The sequence below is a fragment of the Dufourea novaeangliae genome, unplaced genomic scaffold, assembly GCF_001272555.1.
Source record: "Dufourea novaeangliae isolate 0120121106 unplaced genomic scaffold, ASM127255v1 scaffold248, whole genome shotgun sequence".
Lineage (NCBI taxonomy): Eukaryota > Metazoa > Arthropoda > Insecta > Hymenoptera > Halictidae > Dufourea > Dufourea novaeangliae.
The window spans coordinates 1,802,080-1,827,440 of NW_015374156.1; the positions used below are offsets into that span (position 1 = coordinate 1,802,080).

Here is a 25,361-nt window from a genome sequence, read left to right on the forward strand (position 1 = left end):
AAATCATCCGTGGGACTAGTGCCAGAGGAAAGACTTTTCTTGCGTTTCTTGTCGACAAATTCCCAGTTTGTAAAAAACAACAGTGAATTACTCAGGAGGTCCACTTAATATGACGATTCACGGGTCATTTCGACGAGTATCGTTCGCATGTTCGGTCGTTTGAATGAACACCTATTTTTGGATCACGGACCTATGCAACGTGTACACATATATTCACGGGCACACCTTGCCGCGTGGATAACAGCTACGTGGAATATAAGATTCGTGATATCGTTGTATACGCGTACATTTATGTATTCCGACACGTCGATAAAGGCGTTCAATGCGAAACGGATCTTTTGCATATATGCCTTCAGGAATGCAGCCCGCGGAATGCCATTCAGATAAGACAATTTTCGTCGTGCACGTTCATTTAGGCGCACTTACCTTAAATGGGTGAAGCCTTCGGTTCGCGAAACTTTTTTTTTCGCAGCATGTCGACGGCGGTTGAATATATGTATTTTCGAAATTCGCGGGAATTTCATCGGTGATAAACGGATCAACGAATATCGCATTCGCCAACGAAGCGTTTTATTTAACGTTATGCGCTTTTCGATGTTTGTACTTTTTTTCAGTCGCAAGATTAGTACACCTAGGGAATTTGCTGGAATTTCGATTAGATTGCCTAGTTATTTTTTCTTTTTAGTTATTATCTCGGCTGAGCGCAGTCCTAATTGAAATACTATATAAACTTTTAAACGTGGACAGTAAAAAATGATCCAACAATAATGAAATAACAGTAATAACACTTAAACTGAATGGCAGTTACCAAGATTAGTGACCATTGAGGGAAACTAGTAAGAGCAAAAGTCGACAACTTCACTAATTCATGACTTTAATATTCTTCATTCGTTTGGAAGGTTTCTAAGTTTATTATATTCCTCCTTACCCCATTCACGTCCATTTTATTTTTTCTACCAGCTCGTATAATACGGACTACAAGTGTCCCCTATACGAGTTTCCACGAATCTTCTCGGCCTATTCGACTGTTCCCGCCTTAGACGAGAGGTGGCTTCGAATGTATTGTTCGAGCCCAACAATAACAGAAACGCAGTCTCGGTTCTTGCATCATTCGGGTCACCTTTATCCGTATTTACAGCGGTGTATACGGGTGACCACGTACCGTTGCAAAACAAATGCAGAGATTTTCGAAAACACACAGCACGGCCACCAGACGGGAAAAATTATTGCCACCGCCGATATCAGTCGGTTCGTGACTCGAGGACTGCCAGTGTTTCTCGGATCGAGAAAAAGAAAGAAAAAAAGAAATGTGAGTCGAGGTGTGTCGTTACTTTCGAATGAAAAAATCGGAAAAGCGACGGAAAAACGACAAGGTAACCGTGCACACCGGTAACTTCAACTGTGTTCGACTAGTAATTTCTTTCTTACGACAGAAGAAATTGAGAGGAAAAACGGTCGACGGTGGCCTTCGCCGAAGGAGAGGCTGCCTGCTTCGGGCGGTGCGACTCGAAGTACGAAGTTACCGATCTAACTGTACTTCGACCATCAACGATCGACGGTTTTCTGGTATGGGATCTCATTCCTTCTTGTCCACTGTTTGGTTTTTTTCCCTTCGTGAGCTCGTGATTCCGTTCCATTTTTTTTGTCCCTCGTGTCGTGTTAGCTGACTTCGATCTTCAGTCCTTCGTTTAAATATCAGTTTCTGGCTTTTACTGGTATCGGTGGTTTGTCTGATCACGTGTTAGTCATGGATAGAAAAAAATGCGTCCCACTAACAATAAAATTGTAGGGTAATTACGGGTCGCTTTGAAAATTAAACTTAATTGCTTTCTCACGCGCAGTACGCGACTTCCACGGTTTTTTATTCACGTAGACTGTGCGTCATGAACAACGAAGTTCGACAAGAAACACAATGTATTTATGTTATTTTATAATGTTATATTATTATTCAGTGCCTTAGATTTCATCGGTTTAGTAGATGCAACTCTTCATCGATGATGTTGATTCTTTTTTATTATTAGAGGCTTATTATGGTATAAAAGAATAACTTACAAACTTATGTTATTATGAGACTGTGGATTTTATGGATTTATACTATACACGATTTTCCAGATTCACTGTACTTAAGAGTTTCATAAATTTTGAAGAGGTTTTTACTTTATTTGAACAGTAAACCACATAAAAGAATCTCCGTTCGACTCCAGTTCTTGTAGTTTAGCCCATAAAAATCTGTATTTGAATACTTAAATTTAATAGTTTGTAATTTTAATGCACTTTATATTCTCGATCAGTATGTAGAACACAAACGACTGAATCTACTGGATTGTGACAATGATTTTACATTCGAATGAAACTACGAAAACGTAAAATAACGTTACAAGTCTTTTACTATTTTCATTAAGTATAAAATTCTATTAGTTTACATTACCATTTAACCCTTTGAACTCGACTACCTCAGTTACGACGACATACAACCATCCTGCGAATTGCAAGACTCAGAGCGCAAGGGATTCATAAATTAAAGATTTATATGTTTCCACAAAAAAAATATTAAAAATTCTGATGGAATCGTATGTGAATTAATTGGTAAATATTTAAATGACGTATGAAGTGAAATAAAATAATTTCATTTTATTTCTTTACATTTTCAAAGAAGACCTGGGCACTTCTCAAATGATATTAATTTGAAATATTATTTCAAATAACATGCTATTTTATTTCATAATTATTTCCATAGTTGTGATCACGTTTGAAATAACTTTACTTGAAATATTATTTCAAATAACACGTTATTTTATTTTCTAATCATTTGAAATAATTCTTAGAAATAATTATGAAATTGTTCCTCGAACCTGTATCAAATGACTATTTAGGTCTGAGTTCGGTTTATTGACATTTTTCTGAAAAGTACCACCCCTTTTTCATCTTCCACACCAGTGGAACGATTACTTTCTTTCGCGATAATATTAGATGAAAGCAAATTACTGTAAAAATTTCTTAAAATAATATCTTTCTGTTGCATATTACTTTGAGTATTGTTTCGTTTGCCTTTGAAATACAAAAACAACAAAACACTTCATTATTTGAAATAGCTATTATTTCAAACGAATCGATAATATTTTTATTTCTAAATAACAATATTGAAAATCTAGTTCTGAAAAACAATTATCTCAAATAATTATTTCTCATGCTCATTCCAAATTAAAATGCCTATTTCATAGTGTTTACTGTGGTTGGGGATGATGTAAGCGGCTCACGGCGTGTTTCTATTCCCCAGAAGAGAAAAGCGACGACGCCTAGGAAACACGACGGGGAAATTTTGAATACCAGCCAAGCCGTTTATCGAACCTTGACCTCCGTGTACCAGTGCGCACATGTTTGCACTCCAATTAATTTCAAGTCCGCGCACGCCTCCGCGCGTCGCCTATGTTTATTCGACGGTTGTTAATGTTTTGTTACATCGTCGTAATACGTAATGCGAGTCCGCGGACCGGCGGAAAAGACGTTTTCAGGCCGTTATTAGCGCCGGCCGGCCGGTTTCCCAGGGCGACTGATAATCGCGAATAACGATTAGCTTCTTTTACTGGCATTCTCAGAATCGCGTTTGTATGCAATTTTTTTTTTCTTTATGCGCATTCCGGGAATAAGAAAGCTTGCCAGTCAAGATAGGAAACCTGCCCCAACTGGGTAATCACCGAATAAGCTGCCGCTGGCTTTTCCGGATGAAGCTCCGCGGATCGTCGTTAAGAAATTGATTTTTCAAACTGCCTTCTTTTCCTTGCCTGAAACAGAATCTCGCGTTCCATTAAGCTGTTTCTTCACTGAAGCAAACAACGACGAACTATTTTTAATGGTCCATGTTTCTGGGAAAAGTCTCGACGCTCGTTGCGAATGTTTCTTTGGGTTTCTTCGAGTCTCTGTTGCTGGCAACAGAAGTTAGCCTTGAAAACGAAAGAAAATCCGATGTTCCATTAAGCTGTTTCTTCACTGAAGCAACAACGACGAACTATTTTTAATGGTCCATGTTTCTAGGAAAAGTCTCGACGCTCGTTGCGAATGTTTCCTTGGGTTTCTTCGAGTCTCTGTTGCTGACAACAGAAGTTAGCCTTGAAAACGAAAGAAAATCCGAATCTGTTCTCCGGATTACGTTACTTCAGAGTGGACAAAATGTTTCTGTAAGTTGGTATTTGGTGGAAATGTTTTGGAATATTCAACGATAAGAGGTGACACAAAGTTCCTCGGTGCTGCTTCAGTGAAGACGTAGCTTTATGTTCGAAAGGTCGCGAGGAAATCATCGTTTGTTAGGAAAGTTTGAAAGTTGATGCTGTGACGCTGAGAAACGGGAGATACATACATTGATAAGAATTTCTTAATATTTCTCGTAAATTTAGGGAAGTTTTTGAAGAATTGTTTCAAAATTGGATTCTTCAGTCAATTCAGTAATATGGCGGACATACAGTACCCAATGTTTTAAACAAAATTTTAAATTGAATAGTAAAAAAATAAATAATAAATATGTATTGTATTGTATTATTAAATTTATCCCCGTTTATTCGGACACTTTTTCGACCTTTGAAGATGGAATGACAAAAAATCTTGAAATTACTTTCCAGACTTTTGAATAAGTAGCATTTTAAAGTAGGAAACAGAGGGATATTTCATTGGGACTAAGAGATAGTAAAGATTCCCAGAAAATACATTTTACTTCTTTTCACTCTTTTAGGGGTTGAATTTCGTAAAATCCTTTTTTAATAGATGCCTACGTTCTAAGTGAAAGCTATTCCTAAAATTGCATGTTCCTAGGTTAAACAGTAAGAGCTGGGCGTTAATAAATCAGTCACTCAGTCACGATTTCTTCTTTTATATCCATGCATATAGATCATTCTTACAAAAGCTTCGTTTTGAACATACCTGAGAATAAAAGATTGAAAACAAAGTATTTCGTTAAAATTTCAAACAAGTTATTGTAAATAAACAGTTTTACGAGTCAATTTTTCAAAAACTACAGAACTTGTCAAAATGGGACCTTTAGGCAATTCAGTAATATGGTGGACGTAAAGTCCCCCCCCCCATATTCCGTGGGTTAATAATAAACTGTCTAATTAACAGGAGGTTAGAGAGGTCAAAGAGTTGCCAGCATCTCTGGAAAAATTCTGCAATGTCATTCTTGCCACGAATTCCTTATTTGTTTTTGAATTCCATCGGACGCCGCTGGCTACGTCCCGGCGAAAGAAGTAAAAGAAAATGGCCGAAAGTTACGTCCCGGTAGTCCATGTTACGAAATACCTAATTATCGACGGGACACGACGACACGCTCGAAATCGAACGACACGTTTCGTGGCGCCCGTTTGTTTTCACGAAAAGGAGAAAATAGTACAACGAGATTCGCGGTTAACGCAGAGTTGAAGGTCGTTGGAAACTGGTTAGGGTGGGTATTCTGTTCGCAGGATTATTCTTCGGCGGGCCCGAATCGTATTCAAGTAAGTCAGGGTCAGTCGAACCGTGTTTCTGTGCTACCGATATATAGAAAAAAAAAGTGGGAGTGCGTTTTACGTATATTCACCACGTCGAGACCGGCGCTTAATTACGCATACATCAGGCGAACCTGTTAATTTTTCTTGCCCGTTTGAAGCCTCTTTCATCCGGATTGGAGATTCAAGTATGCATACACGCAGACAACGACGTTTGAAAACATTTGATCACGTGTTTGATGGACCGAAAAGTTAGCTGTTTTAGTGACTAAAGTGATTGGACACTCGGGCTTTTGTAAATTTCCAGTTATCCCTTTAACGTTCATTGTTGCACCGGTGCAACACTCGTTTTAAAAGTGCGTCAAATTCTGTCGTTGGTTAATATACTAACTTTTGTCAGCAAGGATCTGTAGTTTCATTGATGTGAGGTAGAGTTGAGAAGTTTAAGTATTCCCTCCAAAAGTAAATGATTGAAGAAGAAAATGTGAAAAACAAGTCTGTATAGTATTGGTATTGTCGACTTCAAAGTAACAAGATATAACATATGTATCAGATTCATAATTTTGCAATAGCGATTTAACGGCGTGGGCATTAATAGGTTAACACTCTATAACGCCGTGTAACTAAGAAATAAGGAGGGACAGGAGGTGGAAAATGCTCCCCTAGAGGGAAAAAGTAGCCTTTGCTCTACCTTAGAGGAAGAAAAATTGGATTTCGCCTACCCTGTCCCTCCCATGGAGAAGAAAAATAATATTATAAAATTTACCTTAAGATAAAAGGCATAAAACATGTATAACTACAAAAAATATTCTCATCGAATGTTACGTCACGTATTGTAATTCAAATAATGGTATTCAGTAATTTCAAATAATGGTGTATCAGAAATTCGTTTAGCTTTTGTTATGCAAAATCGTGTTTGTCACAAATCTGTGGCGTGTAGTAGCGAACTATAAACAATAGATTGTGTTGTTTCTTTTATTTTCTTTATTTCTGTAAGAGCCAAATATTTTTCAACAGTGTTATACATATGTAAAAGGACCAAATCTTCTTAGTCCTCAAGGTTATGTTTAAGAAAATAAGAGATTTTATTTTCTAAAATTACATCTCTGCAATATCTAGTCAGAGTAAACATTGTATACATAATATCGTGTATTTTTTAACCGATTTTGTAACATTTCATTCTTATTTTAATCAGTTTTACAGCCAAAAAGATGCTCGTTGCTATATACTGCTGACCGGAATTGTATAATTTCAATTTTTGATTACCTCGATCGAACTTAATTGGATGTCTCAGCTACGCACGTAATTATTGCGTAATTTAATCACGATATCACGTTTCACCTGAGATCAGCGGTACTCCCCGTTTTCGGCCAAAAATTCCACGCGCAATCGCTGATCGATGCGAAATTTTACAATTTTAAAGCGTTTATATTTCGGTTAGTCCCAATTGGAGATCGTTGAATATATTTACGCATTTTATATTATGTATACCGTTAGCTGCAGAACAGACGCCATTTTGATTTGTAGGAACTTCCAGATGCCATTACGGAACCACATTAAATAGTGTCTATAAATTTTATTACGTATCGTTAATCAATGTGCACATCATAAAATGATCTCTCGAGAGTAATGACTCGCTTCCTATATCGTAACTTAATTTCCCTCTTCGGTCATTCGTAAGTACATATATATAAATATTGATACATCAATAGAATAAATTGCGCTTTGCGGAAATAATATTATAAATAGAATTTATTTCGTCATCTCGACGTTCGCCACGCGAAAACCTACGTTTCCAGGCGGGAAATAATTCTCACATGTTTTCACTTCGGAACGTGTTTCCGCGAAGAACGAAACGAAGAATTCTCGTATCGCGTGCTCGCTTGGTACGGCGATACTGTTGTTACGCAACCGAAAGATTACAATGTTTTTTCGTTTTGCTTTTCCGCGGCTTCGTTCTTTGCGAATTAAAGAATAAAGAGGAGGAGGATGATGAAAACAATGGAAACACAATTCGCTCGGAAAATACGTGCATGCTCAAGTTTCCCGCGTTAATCGGGAATGTGGTGGGTTCGATACTGTATCGATACCATCGGTACTTGATGGTTTTGTATATATAACTGTAAATTTTGGTCTGGTATCGTGTAATATTAAAGACACGGGTATCGAAAAGAATCGATACCCCTTCGATACTTCTACGAAACTATCGATTTGATATTTCTACGAAAGTATCGATTTGATATTTCTACGAAAGTATCAATACACGTTTGATATTTTACGGATGAATCAATACAAGTTTAATATTTCTCGAAAATATCGATACCAATACTATAGCAACCGAATTCGGAATATTTGTATTCATAAGGTACTTGAAAAATTTGATTCTGCTCTTCATGGTGTCGATACCTCTGCTTTGTTATTATACAATCGGTATCGATTGATATTGTTCCAAGTGGCAGCGATATTTAAAATTGATACCGAGTATTCTAAATTTTGATACCTTTCGATACTTCCCACTGACACGAGTACTTAGGTATCGAATTATTCGAGTATCATCGATATGTATCGTATCAGTCCCATCGCTAGCTCCTGACCAATAGCCTCCCCCGCGACCACTCGATCTTGACGTACGATCGTAACGAAACCAAGGTTTACTGTATTTATGCTTCTCGACACGGCTATTGAGCTACTACCGCGATTTAATCGTTGTAAAATATGATTACGGTTTCTGCATAAATTTTGCATCGTCTATCGAGCTTGTGTTCTTTGCAACATTGTCTAGCAATTGCGAAGCGTTAACTCCTTCAGGTATCGCACAAGTGGAAACAAAAGAATACATTCTAGGTCGAAGAAATGCGTTCGTTAACGTGCGCTTAGAGAGATACGTCTTTTTTTTGTCGAATATTTTGAAACGAAAAGAAGCGATTCCACTTTTCTACTCTCGACGCAGTCGACATCGTACCTAGATGTTTCAGAATGCAATTTTTTTTTCATACAGCATTATATTGTTTTCACCGGAACGTCGAAGGTGAAACGTGCAATTGTTGGAATGTCTTTCACGAGAATATTTTCTCTACAAAGATAAATAATTCATTCAGAGATTCTACCTTTTTTGTTTATTTATTACTTTATTTATGTCTTTAACAATTTTGTCACTCTTCCTTAACATTTTACGACGTTTAGCAAAGAAATAACAACTTTGCATTATATCATATGTTTAAGAAATGTATAGTATAATCAGATATGTAGATATAGTATAACAAGACTCTTTTTATTCGATAAAAAATCAAGATCACCTGAAATTAGTTGATAGAACTTTATATTCTTTTATATACAGTTAATTCAGAAGTTACAATTTTTGTCTCGAACGCCCATGTACATTGGACCAGACCTGGGCACTTCTGAAATGATATTATTTGAAATAATATTTCATCAAAATGTTGTTTTATTTTTCAATCATTTGAAATAATTCTTAGAAATAATTGTGAAATTATTCTTCGAAATTATATCAGATGACTAGGTCTAATTGTAAGTTTGGTTTACTGACATTTTTCTGAAGAATAACACCACTATTCCATCTTCCACACCAGTGGAACGATTATTTCCTTTCGCGCCAATATTGCCTCAGCCCAATTCTCTCATGGCTGAGCTTTTTGAAGAGCGGGTTCAACTTAAATCCAATCGCTGTAAAGATTTCTTAAAATCAACACTTCCTGTCCCATATTTTGAGTATTATGTCTTGGCGCAATTGAAATACAAACAATAACAAAATAATTCAGTATCTGCAATTGCTATTATTACAAATGAATCGATAATATTTTTATCGTCAAATAACAGTATTGAAAATAAAGTTCCGAAATAAATTATTTCAAATAGTTCTTTATTTTCGTTACAAATAAAATTTGCCCAGATCTGCATTGGACAAATTGTGCGTCATCACGATAACAACCGTTTCAGCCGCGACATGTTTTCGGAACGTTGTCCCATTAATGATCGGGCCGGTTCAATATTCCACGAGTCCGGTGAAATTAGTCGTCCAGACGAGATTTCCTGCCTCGTACCCACTGTCCGTTTACAAAACGTCGGAGGAAAGCAGTTTGAGGAGCGCTGCCAATGAAATCAGAAGATTCGTGAAAGGAGAATGAGCGGCAGGGGGGAAGAGAGAGGGGGCACGGACGGGGGAAGAGCAGGCATTGTGCGCCCGGTCACGCATTCCCATCGATTACATCGACGACAAACGAATTTACAAGCGCAACTGGAACGTGCCTCGCGAACGCTTCAATAAGGCCTTTCCAAATAAAAGAAAGGATTCCCCTTAACTCGCGATTCGTGACGAGGTCTTCGCGCGAACCGTCATACCAATGAACGGGCCTCGTTACATCGAAGCCGTTCACCTGATTTTTTGTTAATTGTTCTTGCGTTAATGAGCATTATTTTCGGTGACTTGGACGATTTTAATCTGTGGTGGACACACTTTTGTCCGGTCTGGGCGTGATATTGAAAGGAATCTCTTTAGTAGCAGGAATATTGGGATATCTATTACCCAAAAGAACTTATGTTATTAGCAGCCATGTGTAATTCTGTTGTTATCCATTATTTTCGATAAGTTTGTCTTTGTACACGATGAAAATTACTTTCTGTAACTAGGATGATTTTAATCTTTGGTGGACTCACTCTTGTCCGGTCTGGGCGTGATACTGGAAGAAAATTGTTTACTGGTAGGAATATTGGAATCTCTATTACCCAAAAGAACCGATCGTGTCATTAGGAGCCGTGTGTATATCTTTTGTTATCAAAATTATTAACAAAAGAATTTATGCTTCAACATTTTAAATAGTAAGTCATACGACAGCTGATTTAATTACAAAAGGAATACCACAAGATTATTTAAAATCAGTTAATAACTTTTTACATTACGACAAGCACCGTTTGTATACAGTGCAATTTCGGATCAGTACGATTAGCCCCACCTACAATACAAGAATATTGAAACAAAGATTTGTTATATTTACCTGAATGTATAATAATCAAAGGCCAGGAACTTCACTTACCATATCTAGTTTGTTTTCTTTAAAAAAAAATTCTGAAGTGTCACCTTTTCTTCCAGCCGTTAAAGGTGAAAAGGGCCTTAATCGGCTATATTTTCGTCGAGGAGCCCACTAGGGAAGTAATGGTGCACACTGCGTTCCGGCACTATACAATTCAGTTTTCGCGAGTAAAAATAGTGAAAAAGTTCAAGGATATCACAGCAAAATGTTTCGATTAATAGATGCTGTATCAGTGGTTCACCATTAATACAGATTTTCAGGGAGGGGGGTGGGGGAGGGGAGGGCGATTACTTATGCATAGACCTGTCAAGGTATACTCGATCCTTAAAAGAATTATAAAACCAGAGATTCGAGTAATCTAACCAAGTGACTTCTTTTTTTTTGCAGGTAGCATCCACGTAGAATGGTAACTTCGCAACACGACGGTACCAGAAGTGTCGGCGGCGGCGGCGATGGCGGAGGCGGCGGCGGAGGTGGCGGTGAGGAGACCGTTTACACGGTGACCGTGAGTGGAGTCGGTTATAGGAACGAGGGTTACAAAGACGACGGTACCGACGGTATACCTCCCGAGCCCCAGAAACCACCGCAGTTGTCGTCCACGGACGACGACACCCAGTCCCGGAAGTTCAAGCTTTCACGCGGCGAGAAATGGCGGATCTTAAAGAACATTAGTACCGTGTCGATAGCGTTTATGGTGCAGTTCACCGCGTTCCAAGGCACGGCGAACCTCCAGTCCTCGATAAACGCCAGTGACGGTCTGGGCACCGTGTCCTTATCCGCTATATACGCGGCTCTGGTGCTATCATGCATCTTCGTGCCCACGTTCGTTATCAAGAGGCTCACGGTTAAATGGACGCTATGTTTGTCGATGCTGTGTTACGCGCCGTACATCGGCTCTCAGTTCTATCCGAAATTCTACACCCTGGTGCCGGCCGGTGTCTTATTGGGACTTGGGGCGGCACCAATGTGGGCGGCGAAAGCCACATACCTCACCCAGGTCGGTGGTGTGTACGCGAAGCTCACCGATCAACCCGTCGATGCGATTGTCGTCCGATTCTTCGGGTTCTTCTTCCTTGCATGGCAGACCGCTGAACTTTGGGGCAACCTCATTTCATCCCTTGGTGAGTTATTGTTTTTTATTGTTTCTATGGAAGTTTGCAATCGGTGTTTTATCTATGAAATTTAATACACGTTTAACGGAAACTTACAAGTGAAGGAACGGAAGTGTCCCCCTTTGATTTTGTTGGAACTTTGTATGTCTGTTAAGCAGTCGAAAATAAGGGATGCGTTTTTTTTCTATTTTTTACCACTTTCACATGGACTATAACATATTTCAGTTTGAGCTAAATTCCAGATATTGTGTGCAAAAGTGATCCGCTTGCCGTAGAATCGCCCGTAAAAATCAAATACACACCTCATTTAAAATATTAGATACTACTGTTTTATTATCGCCATAAAGAATGATTTAAAAAATGAAGCATTTTGGGATATTCGCTTATTTGCGTCAGAAGAGAGGTTCGAGGCGAGAGATAGGAATTCAAATTCCGGTAGCAACGTACTTTTTCCTCGTTCCTTTTACAGTTTTTTTCCTTATTGACGTCTTCCTTTCGCTGTACTAATTAATAATACTAACTTACATAAGTTAATTGAATGTCGTCACCGGGCTCACAGATATCAATACAAAAATCTTCGTGTTAGTCAATTAATTAATGAGAGACAGTTATTAACCTACTTAAGATGGTAATTTTTTTTATTACGAAGATCCAAAGTGGCAAAGTGCCATCTCAAAAATGAACAAAAACAAAAGAATGAAGTTTAAAAAAAATACTTTCTTCAACAACCGGTTCTGAATCATCTTCATGTACAGTATTTCATACATATTTAGGAACACTAACTTTTCATTCTGTAAATGAAAACGAACATATTAGTAGCGTATTGGTAGCATTAGTTAAATAGTCATGGTGTACGCTTGGTGTACTTGTTCGATGACGGTCAAATTCCAATCTTCAATCGAAGGCTGAACTTCAAAGAACATAAAAGCACTTTTACGACCGAGACGACCTTTCTGCATGGGCATTTGCAAATCGATTTTATTTACATGTGCACTCTAACGAAGATTTTATGAAAAAAATGTTCGGTGTACTTTCAATGAGATTTCGAGGTCTCCCTGGACTCGCTTAGGGTCCATTTTCTCCGTGTAAATATATAGCGAAACGGTGTCGGCCAAGCGAAAGTTTCCAGGACCTATTTCTTTGACTACAGCCTACTTATCAATATTATAAATCAGCTCTCATTAGATGTACCGTTACACTAAACAGAGTCTTCCTGCGCGGCCATAAACCAAGTTTATCCAAGTCCAAGCGAAATCTCCTTTATTTTAACGATACGTCCATAACCTTTCGCGTAAAAGCCGTTTTCCGGTATATTTATTTATAGCATACTAAATGCTTCCTTTCTAAACAACACAAAACGTTAATAGAGGCGTTTCCGCTGATTAAGATCTTCATCCTCCGCTTCAATAACACTTTCAATGAGAACACGTGTTCTATATTCCAAATCACGTGCCATAATCGAGCGTTTTGGCCGTGCTTCTTGTTCTTCTTATGAATTTATTTAATGAATTCGACAATTCTTTTAATTCCAGAAGCAGAATTCTGTTTTATTTTATTTCTAGAAGCAGAATTCTCTTTTATTTTATTTCGAAAAGTAGAATTCTCTTTTACTTTACTTCTAGAGGCAGGATTCCCTTTTATTTGACTTTCAAAAGCAGAATTCTCGTTTATTTTACTTCCAAAAGTAGAATTCTCTTTTATTTGAATTTCAAAAACAGAATTCTCTTTTATTTTATTTCTAAAAGTAGAATTCTCTTTTATTTGAATTTCAAAAGCAGAATTTTCGTTTATTTTACTTCCAAAAGTAGAATTCTCTTTTATTTGAATTTCAAAAACAGAATTCTCTTTGATTTGATTTCCAAAAGCAGAATTCTCTTTAATTTGGCTTCCAAAAACAGAATTCTCTTTAATTTGGCTTCCAAAAACAGAATTCTCTTTTATTTTATTTCTAAAAGTAGAATTCTCTTTTATTTTACTTCTAGAGGCAGGATCCCCTTTTATTTGACTTTCAAAAGCAGAATTTTCGTTTATTTTACTTCCAAAAGTAGAATTCTCTTTTATTTGAATTTCAAAAACAGAATTCTCTTTGATTTGATTTCCAAAAGCAGAATTCTCTTTAATTTGGCTTCCAAAAACAGAATTCTCTTTAATTTGGCTTCCAAAAACAGAATTCTCTTTTATTTTATTTCTAAAAGTAGAATTCTCTTTTATTTTACTATGAAAAGCAGAATTCTCTTGTATTTTATTTCCAAAAGCAGAATTCACTATTTATTTGTTCACAGTAATCTAGCAAAATTTTGAACTTGTCTAAAGAACTACAGAGTACTTGTACAACCCTAACAAAGTTAAAAACAATGAATCTATAGTTATACGACACAATATTTTCGTTTCATTTCCCGGCAATAATTTCACAAAAAGACCCGACGAGCATCGTGTACGAAGCTCAGACGATATAATCTCGATCGAAACCACGAGAACACGATTAACGACACGGTTCTAAGAAAACTTAAGGGCTTCTTATTTCACTCCTCGGAAACAGATATTCCACAGAACGCAAATCATTCCCTAATTCTTGGGTTACGTTCGGTCGATAAATTAATCTGGGACACGGTTGAACACCACGTGGGTCGAAAGGGGGATCCCTAAGGATGGTGATTTAAAATGCAAATGTCCCCCGGGGGCAACAGTTCGTAGCAAGTAACCCGACGACGAATCTGAATGTATTCAAGATGGGCCTGGTCGTCTCTAGAGTGTAAATAGCCGTTCCTAGAAGAGTGTGCGTCCCTCTCGAGGACGTCCGATCGGTGTCAATATCGTCGTGCGCGTCATAAATTTGGCAGCGATATTCGGCCTAGTCGAAGTGAGGAGCATGGATTATCATACGATCCCGCGATCACACAACGTGTTTCACGCCGTTTTCTTTTTTTGTAAACACTCTGTTGCGACAGAAACATGCATATAGAGGTAATAACGTCGTACGTGGTCAGACAGTCGGGCCAAACATTCGGTCCTATCCCTGCCGAGATCAGCAATAAACCGCGGCATATACCGGGTGGATTCGAAGACATTAGGTGAGAATCATGGACAGATTCTATTAGGGATAAACCGATGCCATCAAGGTATCGATAGTTTTATTTATAAGTTGTATTGAAAAAAAGTATCGATACTAAGGTCAATGTCCCTATTTCTAATTACGTCCCGATTTCTGCTCAGTACGTATATTTGTTATTGAATGTAAGAAGGTAAATAATAAATTAGTTATACAAAACATTATTTAAATTCGTTCAGTATTTCCGTACAAAATGCTACAGCTTGCTGTTCAATAGATGGCAGCATTTTTATAGAAATAAATTTAATAACTGCGTCCGTCGTAAAGAAATGTGATTGAGCGGTTCCGTTGAAATCGTGAGCTACAGGTGGACGCTCCGTTTTTACTAAGAAAAACTTACGCAATCTTTAATATTGTTCGCTAAAGTTCGGTTTTGACATTTCCAATTTTCGGTGAGCAGAAATAGGGACACGCTCGTGAGCAGAAATGCGAGCATTTTCATTTTTACTGAGCAGAAATAGGGACATGTTATACTTCGTATTAAATGAACTATTATTAAGTTAAAATGTTTTTAAAACTTCTATATCTAATACGTTTTTTCGTTGACTGTTGCATAAATAAATAATAAAAATCAATTTCTACGACAACAGAATTCTTACATGATTAAAAATAGGGACATTGCCCGCACTTAGTGTCACATCAAAAGTATCTATATCTACTTAGTGTCACATCAAAAGTATCCATATCTACTTACTGTCGCATCGGAGTATCTATATCTACACTTAGTGTCACACCAAAAGTATCCATATCTACTTAGTGTCGTATCAAAAGTATGGATACCTATTTGTATCGGAGGAAAATGTATGCAAAGTTCTTTTTCATTAATATAATACATTTTAACCGGAGTTGAGCAGAATTTTATTCGTATTTAGAATTTTATCCGACATTTAGTAACGAAATTATACGAAATGTGACAACTAGCCCTGGTCTCCCCTAGTTGTTCCACGTGTTAACGATATATCCTTGCAGAACTTCGAATTCACCCTATATAACACTCGATGCAGGCTCCTCGTGGACGGTTGTTAGGTTCCTAGCGTGTGTCTGACTGACAAACGCCGAAGAAAGACCGAGCAACATCGCGCGGGCATTCTGGCGGAGGTGCGACCGCGACGGAGAACGCTTCGACACGCGGGAAGAAACAAGATTTATCCGGTATAAACCCGTGATAGTCGGTTTCCGTACCACCTCGTACGCATTCCCCCCGATACCGTGCGGCGGTTAACACGCGTTTTAACCGTTTTCTACCGTTCAGATCCCTCGATCTCGCGATGGGAGCCAATCCTCCGGCGGCGCAACGTCCGGTTCTTCTTTCTCGACTCGGACGACACCTGTCGCGGGCGACGATCGTACTTCCTGCATTCCTCGATAGGGATAAACCGATACCATCAACATATCGACATGGGCGTAGCCTGGTTATCAGTCGGGGAGGTGCGGGGGGAATGTTAATACATCGACTGCCACAGTGAAAAAGGCAGTATGTAGCCAGACACACTTTATTTTGTTTTTGGGGGCATAAATCGATGAAAATGTATGCGTTCTGTTAATAGAGACTGTTGGTCGGGTTTCAAATTATACTGAAATATTAAATATTATGAAAGAATTTTGTAATTCTGGGAAGGGCGGAGGGGGGGGGGGTCCTTGCTTCTCTAGCTACACCCTTGAAAGAAGGTCTTGAAAAACTCGTCGTGGAATAGAGAGAGATGAAAGTTCGCGTTCTTGATGATGATAGTATTTACTTTGCATATATAATAAATACAAATCGAATTGATTCCATGTACCGAAGAATATAATATTATGTTGTAATAATTAGTGTTCGATATCTGTAGTAAATAGACGGGTGGAAGAAGTATGTAATTTATTCGTCTTTTCGCAAAGCACTGGGTAAAAAGTAGCTGTAATTTATGAAATTACAAAATGATCGAGTGGTTAATTGAGCGAAAGTGTTCTCATTCTGACGTGCCTTGGTTTAAAGTTTTAATCATAGAAGAACGGCCCCTCGATTTCTTTCGTGTTGCGTCTTAATTATCTTTTCATGACATTTTACCACTGTATCAATTAATTGTTAAAGGATCGTTCAATTTTTAGAACGTTGCGTTTTCTTAAATTCACGGAGAATTCTGTTTTTTAGATTGTTCGCATTAATGAGCTGGAAATATTCGGAAAAATAGACGTAACACCCTATTCAGCTCCATTACAGTAATGTTTTACTGTAATAGCGTTGAAGTATTTAATGTGTTGTATAATTTAGTCGGCAATAGAAGTGGTATGGCGTAACTCATGATAACGAGTCTTATTAAAGATACTAACTTAATGCCTGTAAGTGTACATCGTCAACATGGTACTTAGCCAAAACTGAATTAGCGTAATGAATAGTTAAAAAAAAAGTCGTGTAATTGAAACATAATATGGAATAATTTCCATAATTAATGTAATAACTTTGAATAATTGTACAATTATCTGACTATTTTTTACCCTCATGAGCAAACTCTGCCTTCGCTAGGGGAAAAAGTGGCGTAGGGATAAGGACCTCCTACCACTTCGTAAATTTACTTCAAGTAATGAAATAAATATTCGAATAAATGTTAATTTGATATAAATTTCAGTAACTCCAGAGATCAAGTGATAGGAGGCCATTTCCCTACGACACTTTTTCCCCTAGCGGAAGCCGCGTTTCCACGTCAGTGTACAAATGAATGTTCGATTGAATAACATTTTAGCGAGTTAATGTCGGTGTTTACATTTCCCCGTCGTGGCGCCTGTCAACGTAACAATTTCACGTGGTCTGCCAGGCGCCAACCTCGAGGAAGTCGTCGAACTATTTTAACGGCGCGCGATTTAAATGTCTCGACTCCGCCGGGCCGGGGAGAATTGCGTGCCAGGCACACAAGACAGGACGCAAACACACACACACGAATGGTGAGGGGGGGGACGGCCCCCGTGTATTCGCGGTAGGTAACAAGTCGAATATAATTATGTCCCGATAAGTAGGACTCGTGGACAATCGGAAACGAATGGGTGGGAAAGAACATTGTAAACATACATACTACGATATTATCAACGACGCTCCGGTGAAAGTTTCCTGTCGTTCGCGCTGTCCGATGACCGCGTGTACACACGGATTGGTCAACGTGTTTGGGATTCCAGAATAACCGATACGGATTCGTGTTGGCGACGGCGCGATGTGTACTCGGTGACCGCCGCCATTTGCATATTTGAAAAATGGGATCGTCCGCGAATAACGATGGGGCAAAAAGAGAGAGGCGGCTCGTCGCCTGCTAAAGCAATTTCAGCGTGATTCTTCTTTCCTTTGTTTTCTTTTTTTTATGGAAAACAATCCGTTGATATATTTCCTTCTGTGGTTTCTTGGACGTTTCGTGAACGATAGTCGACGACGTTGTAAAATGTATTTCCTGTTCGAACAGAATTAATTGCGCGGGATATTTTGAAATCGCAGGGTCGACAGCACTGGACGGAAGGGACTAATGAGCGGAGTGGGGCCATTTATACAGATTAAAATTCTTGTGGATTAATTTAGAGAGACTGGGATCGAGTTTATTCACTTTCTTGTGGGTTCTGTCGGGTTCGATGTAAAATGAAAACCCTATTGAACTTTATATTTTTATTGTTACTCGGTTCTTTATCTGAGATTTATGATTTATTATTTAAATAAGTTTCTGTTCATATTTCTGAAATTTTTAATCGTAGGAAATATTGGCGACAAGCAATAAGTAGTGTAAAAATTTAGTCATAGTTTTTCCTATTTCCCTCCTGTCTATTGCTACTAACTCTTCAACTTTATTCTGAAAACCGGTGTCAGCGCAGTAGGGCTTAATTTACAATGTTGTTCCAAATACCTGGTCGGGAACTGGCTGGTATCAGATCAACAAAATATTACGGGACATACTTTCAATGGAAATGTTCAAGCTATGCGTCACCGATAAGAGTATTGCATAATATTCCGTTCTTTCAGCGGACCAGCTACAAAACAGACTTGTAGACCAGGCAGCCGACTCGTTGCTAAAACGAATCATTCTTTGGCAAAGAGAGACGAAATTTTGTTGAAAAAATCCATTAGAAAAGAATATCTTGTACAAGTCCTTAACACATGCAAATTATTGCTAAATATTGACGAACCAGTACACGTGAAATTTCAAGAGAGCTCGAGTCCTCTTAGCAGACAGGAAATCGTACGAGCCAAGACTTACCACAATGTACTTTAACGCGTTACCAGTCCATATATATCTACATTTTATTAACTTTGTTCTGTTGATTTGCATATACAGGGTGAGTCGCCTAACGTTTTCACCTCAAATATCTTTGTTGTTTTTAAAGATACATCAAATCTCTTAAGGACAAAATTGAATGGTTCAATGGGCTCACAGGATGTAAAAAAATTGTTGTTTTTGTCATTTTTTTAGAGATATCAAGATCACCTTCATTTTTTTTAAACGAAACCACTCTTTTTTCCGTGACCTTGAATGACCTCGAATAATTATAGTCACTGAATTCCTAATGAAATTCGACTACCATCGTAGGTGTTTAAAAAAGAGTGATTCCATTTTAAAAAATGAAGGTGACCTTGATATCTCTAAAAAAACGACATAAAAACAAAAATTTGTTGGTATCGTGTGAGCCCCATTGAGCCATTTAACGTTGTCCTTAAGACATTTGACGTGTCTTTAAAAACAACAAAGATATTTGAGGTGCAAACGTTAGGTGACTCACCCTGTATGTCTACATGCTTATATCATAACTTAAGACCCGCGATAACATTAAAACCCCGTTAAAATCGACATCGGACAGTTGGGGTGGTCGTTTCCTTGTAAGGCCCCTTCTGGCCACCCCATGAATCGAACCGTTCCGTTTAGTTTTCAATCGAACCATTTCGTCTCGATTCCAATCGAATCGTTAAGTTTCGTTTTTAATCGAACCACGATCGTTCTCTTTGAATTCCACGCAGTGCTAAGCGAGGGAGAGTTCGGCAGCGGCGGCGGGAACAGCAGCACCAGCTTCAACAAAGTGAAGCTCTGCGGCGCCGATTTCTGCGTCCTTGGGAACGGAGGTCACGACAACCTGGAACGACCGCCGGAGTCCGAGATCTACGAAATTTCAGCGATCTATCTGACTTGTGTAATCGTCGCCGTGATAATCGTCGCTCTGTTCGTCGATCCCCTCTCCAGGTGAGTAGTTGTGTGTTTTCACGTTTCACGTGGCGCGCACGTGCGTGCGTATATTTACCTGGGTCCGATCAAAGCCGGCTTTCCACTCCCTGGCTGACCTTTAATTTTTCATTTCACTAGCGCGCGCGCACGCCGGCGATTAGTGGCGGGTGTGCAACTGTCGGTTGTGTGTATGTGTGCGCGCATGCAGTCCGTAATAATCGTATTTATTGGTTTATTTATACACGGTGACATTCACTGTTGCGTTACGAGGCGCAGTACGGCCGTGAGAAATGAAATTCCATTGGCGGAGGGAGAAGGGGTGGGATAGTGTAACATTGAAAAATCACTTTCTCGAGATTAACAGTTAATAATTCATGCCTGTTTTCTATACTATTTCTCTATGGCTCTTCCGAGTACCGGTGTTACCGAGAATTCACCGCGTCTGGTTCAATAACATTAATCAGTTATCTGGATGTTATGTAGTTAATAATTCATAGCCAGTTACTTGAACATGTTTCTCTTTTTCTGTCTAATATTGCTTGTTGCCGAGAATTTATTCTATGGCTCGTTAAGATTGATCAGTTTCCAGGTATTTGTATAGTTAATAATTCATACCTGTCGTTTACTTGATTTTATTTACATTTATCTCTCTCCTATGAACATTTTTGTTAACCCTTTCGTTACAACTATTGCCATGTTGCTATGTACTCTCAATTACGAAATACATGTTAATATCGTGTATTTTTTCATATCTGTGAGTGTGTAATAGTTTCTTCTAGTCTTGTATAGGCGGCATGACCGAAAGTTGAATTTGCATTTAAAAGCTTACCGGCAAAATAAAACATTATTGGTTCTTTGTCTCATTCATTTGATGGAATTCGAGTGTTGAGTATTGTTACAGATACAATAGAAACTAACAAAACTGTAATTTTTGTTAAATATGTCAAGAGGGTCAAAGGTAAGAAAAAGTGGGTTTTATTACGTATAATGACGAACAATTATATATAATTGTGATAAAAAAAAGTTTTCAACTGGCAACGAATGCAAAATTGATTAGACGGTTACAAAATGTTGAAATGTTCTTGTGAATCATTTATATATCATCCAATGCACACAGAAATACAACAAAATATTTTTTTGGTAATTTTTAAATAATTTTGGAATGATCAATTGAGATTGATTTCAGGCATTCTGTAGTTAAACGTGGTTGCAGTCGATTTTGATTTCTGTGTCATTAAAAATAATGATAATCAAGACTTTATGGTACAGTTTAATGGAATACTTATTATACCATTTGTCGAAAAAATTTCTGGATATTGTATGGTTGACACTTTGCTGTCACACTCTGCTTAGGTTTCTATATGTATGTGTTCCTACCTCCGAATGTTGGTTTAATCAAGAATTATTTTATACAATTTAATAACACTACAATGTTTATAGATTTTTCATGATGGACAATCAGCAGCAACATTCTAATTTTTTCAACATTTTATTACTTTTGAAAAGATGCTATGACCAGTACTTATTTTATTGATTCAATACTATTCAGAAAGAAACACTTTCTAAGTGTTCTACAGTTGACAATGTTTGACAGTTTTGTTTTATTTAAATACCGTACTGACTCATTCATTGTTCAATTTACGTATCAGCACAATCTGTAAAAATTCCTTGTACAATGCTAACACGGAAATATTATTGTCTAATTAGTTGTAATATGTAATTCAAAGTCGCATGACTTTCATACAATCTTCTGTTTGGCTTTGTGTCACTTGTTCTGTTCAATTCACAGCTAGACATATTTTTTGACATCAAAATCAGTTTCGTAGTGTTGACGAACGTACAGTGGAAATTTTATAAAGAATCAACTTATTAAAAACAGAAAGTTGTGTTCTTATTAGCAATACAATTAACAATTAATATTGCATTATAATGTTACGTCAGTGTTAATCAGAAGTTCGTGACGTCGTATTTCCTTGTCGTCTTCCGGTCAATTGGTAAATATCAAATAATGCAACACAATTTTCCTTCTGTCATCTTTCCAAAACTGCATCTTATGTAATTATTTCATGCAAATTAATTGGGACACTTTAACAATTTTTTAACACTTTCGTATAAATTATAATTCGTAAGCAACCGTCAATTCTGCAAGGTCGAAAAATTAATGTGTGTGTGTGTGTAATCAACTTGAATCGCGATGAGTGCGAAGACGAATCTCTTCCGAGAAGATTGTTCCTCCAAAGTCGCTTCAGTTTAATGTAAATATTTAATATCGCTGAGTCACCTTCTTATAGACTCCAGAAAATCGTCTGTAGTATTTAACGTGGATTAACTAACCTTCTGTTTATTGTCGCGGCGAAACGCTCGAAACGCCTCTGGCAGGTTGAAAGTTGTTTCAAGTTAAACAAATATCTGGACGTGAAATGGACGATTGCTGAAACCACCTGGTGAAACTCTGTATTTTTCCGTTTCCGTTATTAGAACTTCGTCGTCGGTGTTTTCAGCTCATTAACCCCATTATTGGGATCTTCAATTTGTCCTACATAAATAACGTTTTTTACTACTGAATAACGTGATGGAAAATTACGAAAACCATACATGCATGTATATAACTGCTTATTTTTTTCGTGACAGAAAAACATTCGATTTCGACATTCGACACGTAGATTGAAATTTTATGCGTTGATCGTAGTTTAGCGCGACAAACTGGCGGCCAACCCGTCCGTTTAAAATTGAGACGTCAATAACAGTTTAAATTTGTTCTTTTTCAACAATTACGTATAAAGATGTTACGAATGTACATTTATGACAATCGTGCGTCTCATTTGCATTATCACATTTGATCGTTTAACGGGTGTAACTAACGCGCAAACAGCGTACGTACCTCACACGTGTGTTTACGTTTGAAAATTGTAGATAAAAATTTTATACTTCGATACAGCTTGTTATTAACAACTTCTGGAGTAATTATATCAATCACAGAATATTTATGTAATTTTCAGAATAGAATTCCAGCGTAAAGAGTACATACATCATTCAATTTTTACAGTTTATTAGTTTTTCGATAGGGTAAACCAACCAGTAATTGACTGCATACCAATGAACGACCATTAGGCTAAAAAATGAGTACAATTCTTATTAAAAATATTTCAGAAATGTAGCAGTCATTTACTGAGCTTTTACATGTTTTGCACTTTATAAATAATTTTTTTTAAAAGTACGATAGAATAAGTAATTATTTTTATAAAAATTTCAAGAAAAAGTAACTGCAATTTTGACAGCTGTTTTGTTGTTATAAATAAATATATTTAAGTATTAATCTCAAACGTTCATAAATTCAACAATTCGTTCATTCACTGGTTGGTTCACCCTAGTCTCGATTTAATGGATTAAACTTTAAGAATTAGAATGATAGAAAATTGTCGTATTGAGTGTTTGTGGAGGGAATAAATTACTACAGAATATACAAATGTACATCCACAATCTACGTTTGATTTCTAAAAACGAACTCAAAACAGATTTTTAACAAAACATTGAAAATCTGTTGCAATTTACCCAATCCTATCATTTTGATCAATTTGAGAGAAAAACTTAGGTACTAAATAATAGATTTTCACTGTTTGAAGTAAGGAATCGATATGTGCCCCAACTATCTACATTTTCTCTTTCCTTTAACAATTTTACTTTTTCCATATGTGTCGACGATCGTAATTACCGAGTCGTTATTTTAACGTTTACTTTCTTCCCGAACATTTGTCACGCGATATGTGAACAGAGACAGAATCGGTAATGTCGTTCGTGTGTACGACAAACACGAGAGATAATGAGTCATTATTAATGACGCAAACGGCGTAAAGCACGCCAAAAATGTTGATATCTTCATACTCGCGCGTCAATACGGTCCGGGCGATAACAGTCACGAAATGTACGAGATCACGAACGAAATTTATTTCTTCCGCAATAATTATCCTGCGTCTATAATTTATCCGTGTCCCCGCGTTTGAATCACCGCCCGACACTTCGACACAATTGATCGTCGGTAGTAAATTTCATTCGCGTTCATTATTTCACGCCAACAGAACCCCGTGATTCATGTCGCGGCCGTTATTTGTTTTGTTTTCGGTTCCTTTTTTTTTCTCTCTTTTTTTTGTTCACGGACGCTTCCATAAATTAACGGAATAAATGTTTTCGGCGGTGAGGAATTAAGGTGTGCTCACCTTCGTAAAGTAAACAAAGGTCTGTTTGCGTACTTCGTGAAAGAAAGAGAGAGAAAAAAATAAACGTCATGCCTTCGGTCAATATTGACATTGGATCGTAATTATGAATTTGTGCACGGCCTTGGATTAAAATTAAACGTTTCGTTTCATTTGTTTTCGATGCACCGTCGTGTATGCGGGTTGAATTGAACGTCGACGAGTTTATCCGTTTCTGTAAAACGTCGTGAAAGGAAATAATCCCTGGGAATTATACTTTGAGTACCGTAGCATTTGGGGTGTTTAATAAATTCGTCCTGTTTATTCGACTGCCCGATAGTAAAGAGGAATTAAACGGAAATTTGTTTCTGTATTAAAGGTTTTCGAAAGTTGAACGTGATCAGTGTGTAAAATCTTCGTTCAAGGTTTTTATTGTATCTTTTACAGGCTGTTTATATTGACTGGACCATTCGAGACAAGTGGATTTCTTTATTTCATTTTTCACCGAACGTATATATATTTGTGTTTATCAAGTGTATCAACAAATATATAATATCGTTGTTCTTAATAAACTAACTTCAAATTTAAGACATTTGAAAACCAGAATGAATACTGTTAAGTTAAAACAACACAGATACTGAATTTCTTATTGGTACAAATAATAACACCAGTTTTTATAAAAAAACTTACTAATATAATAGAGCCTCCCTTATCCGAACATCCATTATCCGAATACCGTAATATTGGAACGTTCTGTTATCCTCTGTTTCAATATGTCTCCCCTTGTAAAAATGTAGTGTTTACACAAAATATACATATACTGTATTTGTATTCAATCAAATTCAACACAATTGCTTATGCTGAAAAACTTTTGTCATACCAATAGTTGCAAAAAAGGTATGGGATCCATAAATATTTAAAAAATCTGTCAATTTTCTTGATACCTATTAAGACAAATGAAATTTAGTATCAGAAAAGTGATTTCTCTATTATCCGAACACTTATGTCTCCCTATTAGTTCTAATACGGAAGGCTGTACTGTAATATCAATTTCAATAAACACTCGTAGTCCAGAGATAAGTTTCTGAAAAATTGATTGAGTTGCACATTATTCTTATTAACGAATTTCTATAAAGAAAAAGTTTAGCATCAGAAAAGTAATTTCTCTATTATCCGAACACTTATGTCTCCCTATAAGTTCTGATACGGAAGGCTCTACTGTAATATAAATTTCAATAAACACTTGTAGCCCGGAGATAAGTTTCCGAA

General features: G+C 37.3%; 1 protein-coding gene across 1 annotated transcript in view; it reads left to right on the top strand.

Moving 5' to 3' along the window:
- The window catches only part of LOC107191906 (UNC93-like protein), a 62,218-nt gene that overhangs the window by 8,382 nt on the left and 28,475 nt on the right, over positions 1-25,361 (top strand). Inside the window, exons 2-3 of the mRNA XM_015581050.1 lie at positions 10,907-11,640; positions 19,701-19,920. Coding sequence (XP_015436536.1) covers positions 10,923-11,640; positions 19,701-19,920 — 938 coding nt within the window. The 5' untranslated portion in view covers positions 10,907-10,922. The remainder of the gene's footprint in view (positions 1-10,906; positions 11,641-19,700; positions 19,921-25,361) is intronic.